This window comes from Triturus cristatus, chromosome 7 (assembly GCF_964204655.1).
Source record: "Triturus cristatus chromosome 7, aTriCri1.1, whole genome shotgun sequence".
Taxonomy (NCBI): Eukaryota; Metazoa; Chordata; class Amphibia; order Caudata; family Salamandridae; genus Triturus; species Triturus cristatus.
The window spans coordinates 166,872,604-166,878,603 of NC_140590.1; the positions used below are offsets into that span (position 1 = coordinate 166,872,604).

Sequence of the window (6,000 nt, forward strand, 5' to 3'; positions counted from 1 at the left end):
TATTAACCCCCCCTCTAAAATGCAGAACATGACCCTACCCCCGCTTTTCTTAACTTATCCATGAGAACCACCTCTGAAATAGGCAAAGTGAAAGAAGGTATTTAACAATTGTGCAAGAGTTTGCAGCAGCAGCTTCTTAGCGTGGAGAGAAAACATACACTTTGATGCATACTCTGAGGGCTGAAGGAGAAGAAACGCCTGATAATTCACCTGAGTTTAGTCAGGAAATAGCACACCTTCTTAATGAGAATGAAATTGTTATTATGGGGGCAGATTTACAAGAAAGTGACGCATCTGTATAGATGTGTCACTTTCCCTGCGCCACCCTTAGAAACCCTTGCGGCACCATAGATGCGCCGGATTGACAGATGCGTCAGAAATTCTGACGCATCTGTTGGCGGAAAAGTCACGCATTTGCTGGAGTCATGTCGCAAGCACGACGCAACTCCAGCAATGCGTGTTGAGGCATATTCCCATTATAATGCGTCACTACTTACGCCTGCTTAAAGCAGGCGTAAGGTTTTGACGCAGTGGCGTCCTAAAAGTGGCGCAGTGAAATCTTGTAGATTTCACTGAGTCACTTTTACAAGGCCTTCCTGCATGGGAACGCCCACCCTGCATACATTATACCTGACGCAGGTATAATGTGACGCAGGGCTTTACAACGTGACGCATTTCCCTAGATGCGTCACGTTGTAAATAGGCCGCATTGGTAAATAGCACATGTTCCTATTGAGTATGAAATTGGTCTTCATTCCTTACCTGAAATGAGTGCAATGCTAGAAGATATAATTTTGACTGACGAGTGCCAAAGGACAGTTCATCTATTGTCTACAGACGATTATGTCATTGATCTGAGGAAGTTGGTGTTACACCTAAACAGTGAAAAATGGTTGCTTCCTCACACGTAGATTGCAGCTCCCTCACCTTTTCCTTCCTATTGGCTTGACTCGATGAGGAGACAGTGACACAAGTGGTGAAAAACACATCTTAGTTGGGCAATGAGCCTTCCTTCTTTACTCATTTAAACATACAAAATGAGAGGGTGTTTCAACTTCTGAGCCAACTATGTAGAGTCCTTCCTCTTATCCAGTTCCACAACCAAATTGCTGTGGCTCACACTACAGTCAACACTGGACTAAACTATTGGCATGCTTTCTAATTCAGACCACCATTTAAGGATATTTTGAAGGCCCAAAGAACTCAGACTAGTACTTCCGGCATCACACCTAGTTGGAAAGCTATGCACTAAATTCTAATTAAAGAGCAGTCTCTAGTCAAGAGTGAAGACTGCATTTTGTGTAAAAGGCACTCAAAGGTGACTTTCAAGCACTTACTTGCCTTCTGCCCGGCCAGGCACTGAATATGTGAATGATGACCCATGCACATCCAATGTTCATCTGTAGGAAGCTCCTTCCCCAGCACATCTACAGGCAACCTTCACTTCACTTGCAGTCCATCTGACGTTTGTGCCAACATCCAGCCATTCAGAATCTTAGGTTTACCTTTCTTCCGCTGCCCACTGAGAGCGTAAACATTCCCACCACCAAGGCTTTACCTTCTTCAAAGATTGCAAGCGTATTGTGAGTAAAACTACTTTGGATACCCTGGCCCCATGCTTACCATCACTTCCACTGTTTTCCCTTCCCACATGAGCACTGACATAGTTTAAAAACTGTACATGGGGCTTTTAAAAAGCCATAAATAGATGTCCTAATTGATGTCATTTAAAGTTAATTGCTCTAGTGAATCATTGGCTACCCTAGTGCAAGATGCTCCTAGCAGAATATATCAGTGCATCTAATTCTGCCTGTCTGCTCTGAAGCCTTGTGGGATTTTTCCCTTTACAGAACATTGTCACACAAAAGAAATATTATAGATGTATCCACTATCCTTCTCAATCCAAATAACTGACATATCCACCACTCAAATTACTTTCACATTTCACTATACTAATTCACCACTAATCCTTCATGGGTCCCAGAGTAGCATGCCACTGACCGAGAAAGCCTCGTCAGGGATAGTTAGTGGTATATAAATGCAATTAAAATGCAATACAATAGTACAGTGCATGTGCCACTCTTGGCTACTGCATCACTGACCATGCTTCAGTTTTGGTACACTAGACCACTACCATAGCTGAGGCCATGCTATGCGTTGAACCCAATAAAACACCACCAGATTTAAGGTAATCCATGGATTTGGTACACCAGAGCTCTGCTACATATAGGACCTTGTGGTGGAGATGGCACGCTCGCGTTCTAACACACTGAAGACTTATGCACAGTTTGTGTTCAATAATATGACAGTGATGTGCGCTATAGATTTAATGTAATAGTTTGCTATAGTTCTATGTTAACTTTGTTTTGACAGTATGTTGATGATGCTATGAGGATCTTAGAGTTTTGGCATATGATAGTGCAAAGCTGTTGTGTGATAAGGCTGTCTACATTGTTTTGTAGTACTGAGGTGAAAATGCTATGGATTTGGTGCATGGTAATGTAGTAATATGGATTTTGTGCAGTCTTCTTTGTAAGAGTGCTCTTCTGTGCATTATTCAAATGGTAGTTTGGTGAATGCGCAGATTTTGTAATTCGCAAATGCACATCTTTTCATTAGTTCTTCTGAAAATGCCATAGATTTGAGGCATGGTAATGTATGCCCATGGATTTGATGTGGTTTTAGATAGAGTGTTCTATCATTATTGATATAACTTAGTAAGTGTGCACATTTTGTGATACACATCTTACGTTTTTTTCTTATTTTGCTTTTTAGAATTGTGCAATGAAATTGTTATAGACAACAGATGCATAATTTTGAAAATAAACATATTCTTTCTTTCATTTTCAGATGACAACAAGGTGTACATGAACATGCCAAACAGATAATCAAAAATGTCTGAATTAGACTATCTGAGGTCTGAAGTACCACAGGAAGCACCTCCCATGAATAACACCACAACAGTAATGCAACACGAGAGCACCACATATTCCTCCACTTTGTGACCTCCGGTACGTGAAGAAGAACATCTACCCTTCAGCTGCAGGCTTAAGTACCAATTCCTCTGCTCTCAAACTTCAGCTATACAAAGCTGCCCTAGTCTCCTTCAATCACACTCTTGATATTCATGAAGCAGCTCAGCTCCCTTCTGATCTCAGTTAAAGGAAGAAGCACCAGTCTTGTACTGCTTGAAGCCATGGACCATGATGCATCACAGGCCTCAATAGTTGCAAAAGTGAGCTTAGATGATCAGTCCTGATCCATCCAAGGCCTGAAATAGCACACAGCCCTCATACCCCTGAAGTACAAGCAACACCCAGTCTAGCAACACGCAGACTTCATATAACTGAGACTTCAATCCATGACATGAAATAATACCAGCAGCCATTCTGATCTAAGACTAGGAATAACAGAAGCACCCTAAAACTTTCCAATGGAAGACTGAATCAGGATCAGCCCTTCTGATCTAAGACATTAACACAACCCCACTGATCTAGGATTGGAGATAACTGAAAAAAACATCAGACACACCAATATGGAATTGTAGATAACTAGTGCAGCTTCAACCAGTCCAACCTAGGAGTAGATATCAGTCCTGCAGCACCAATCCTTCATATATACAGCTAGAGATACAGCATCAGCCCTGCGAATCGAGGAGTTGCATTAGCCCTTCTGATCTAGGATTGCAGCATAGCTAAAAGAAACTACATCAGCCGGTCTGATCAAAAACTGTACCGTAGCTAACAGAAGCAGCATCAGGCCTACCGATAGATGAATGTACACCAGATACCTGAAACAGCATCATACCATGCGTTCTAGTGATGGTGTTATTAAAAGCAGCATCCCCTTCTGACCAATGACTGTTGACAACTGAAACATCCTTTCCTATCTCAAACTATGGATAACTAAAGCTGCATCAACCTGCCCAACCTAAGACTTGAGATCATACAAGCAGCAATCAACATCTAAGACTATGTATAACATACATACATACATACAAAGTATTAGCAACCTTTGCAAAATAAGTCTATAAGTAAACACAAGAAATGTCAACCATTTTGATCCAGGATTCCAGATAACTAAAGCGACATCCACCGCCCTGATGTTATACTGTAGATAGCTGACTCAGCATTAGCACTTCCAACCTGATACTGAAGATAATACAATCAGCACTCATCATTCAAAGGCGGTGGATGCCCCCGGTAGCACTGACTCTTCCAGTATACGACTCAAGACAATACAATCCTCAACATCCACAACCCATCTCATTTTAGACTGTGTACCTGAGAATCAGCATAAACCCCAACAATTTAAATCTGGAGATGACTGCAGTAGCATGAACCCCTATAAAAGTTAACCTGAGATAAGTGAAGGAGAAACAACTCTTCCACTGTGTCTCCAGAAAAGTTAATCATCAAAGACTGTAACTGAATCAGCATCAACCCATCCACATTAAATCTACACATACTGGAAGAATTGTAAGCCTGTCAATCAATACTGGGAATATGTGAAGCTTTACTCTATGACACAGTTAAAAAGTGGATTCACATATGCTCTAGTTCCTTGCTTTTATCGCTCAGCAGATGAAAACAGCATATGTGGAACTAAAGTTATGACAAAAATATATCAAAGGGGGAGGTAGAAGTGTGTGAAGGGTTCACTCAGGTTCCACCATTGCAACATCCGTAATTAAAGGAGAGTGAACTCTGCTGGTTCTCAGGAGTCTAGGTGTCTCAAGTGTCGACTCGAAACCCTCAACCAAACATTGTCACTGGTGGTTGTAAGTAATCACCACTATGGTGACTTAATGGGCAACATCATCATTGGGTTTCGCACCTATGTACTAGCTTCACTAGATGAATGTTGCTTCTTTCCGAGGGAAAGTATTGATGGCCCTTATGTTGGTGTGTAAAATGACCTCCTTCATCTAAAAATTGGTGTTTAATATCGGTGATGATGACACCTTCCTGGTCTTCATCCCATGCTCCTGCACATGTAAAACTGACAATGCTTATGGACTTGCATCTGAAAATGTAAATATGCCAAATAAAATGTATTTGTAATCCAAGTGTTTGCATAAAGTAAGAGAAGTGTACAAAATGATTACATTAAAGGAATCTTGGAGTAACCGCCAATGGTAATCTTATCAACGTTCAACCCATTGCATTGTGTCTTCATTCATTTTGCATAGGTTGGCAGGGGTCCAATGCATTTGGCAACTCAGAAAAATAAAAATATTCTGTTCAATCACATATTTTTATTTCTCCCGGCTCCTCTCCATCCACCAGGGGTCCAGCCAACTGTTTTTTCATCTGTGGCCACTCTCATCTGGAGGTTCTGTACTTGTATGACTTAATGAGATGAATTAAATCCTATGTCCACCCACAGCTATATAGTGTAAAAAAACATAAGTAAATGGAGGAAGTAGCAATCTCGGTCACAGAACTCATTCAAATTATTAAAAAGAAATCAACCTTTCTATTGAAATTGCCCATGAATTGAGATAGTCAGCTCGTCAAAATTAAACGTGTCCCTTCCTTTCCAAATTTCAAGAAGTCCCTTAAAATGTACATCTTTTATGATACTGAAATCTGACTTCATCTTAATTCTAAGTTACTAAGGCCATCATTCCAGGTAGTGTGTTACTTCAGGTGCAAATTGAGCATCAAGTAATTAACTATTCTGCAGGTTTTGGTACTTACTGGTCTATCAACACCTCCATGCACTTTATTTAGCAATCGCCAGGGGTCGCAGCTGCGACCTCTGGTTTGCCCCTTGTGACCTCTGGCACTGCCTTGGCACCACTGGGCTCAGGAGTTGCTAAGCCAGTGTCATGAACACAGGGGCAGCTCCACATTCCTTGTTTTCTGCCCGTTTTCTATTATACTAATAGTGAATAATATTATATTACTGTATTATATTATTCCCTATTAGAGTAATAAAATGGATCACACTTAGCTGGAACCGAATCTTTGGCAGCTGTGATTCATATTAATGGTT

At 41.0% G+C, this 6,000-nt stretch overlaps 1 protein-coding gene across 2 annotated transcripts in view; it reads left to right on the forward strand.

Moving 5' to 3' along the window:
• The window catches only part of HCST (hematopoietic cell signal transducer), a 79,533-nt gene extending 74,376 nt beyond the window's left edge, over nt 1-5,157 (forward strand). For both annotated transcript variants that reach the window (XM_085615948.1, XM_085615947.1), the window contains one exon: nt 2,851-5,157. In XM_085615948.1, coding sequence (XP_085472074.1) covers nt 2,851-2,888 — 38 coding nt within the window. In that variant the 3' untranslated portion in view covers nt 2,889-5,157. The remainder of the gene's footprint in view (nt 1-2,850) is intronic.
• Nucleotides 5,158-6,000: the final 843 nt, after the last annotated feature.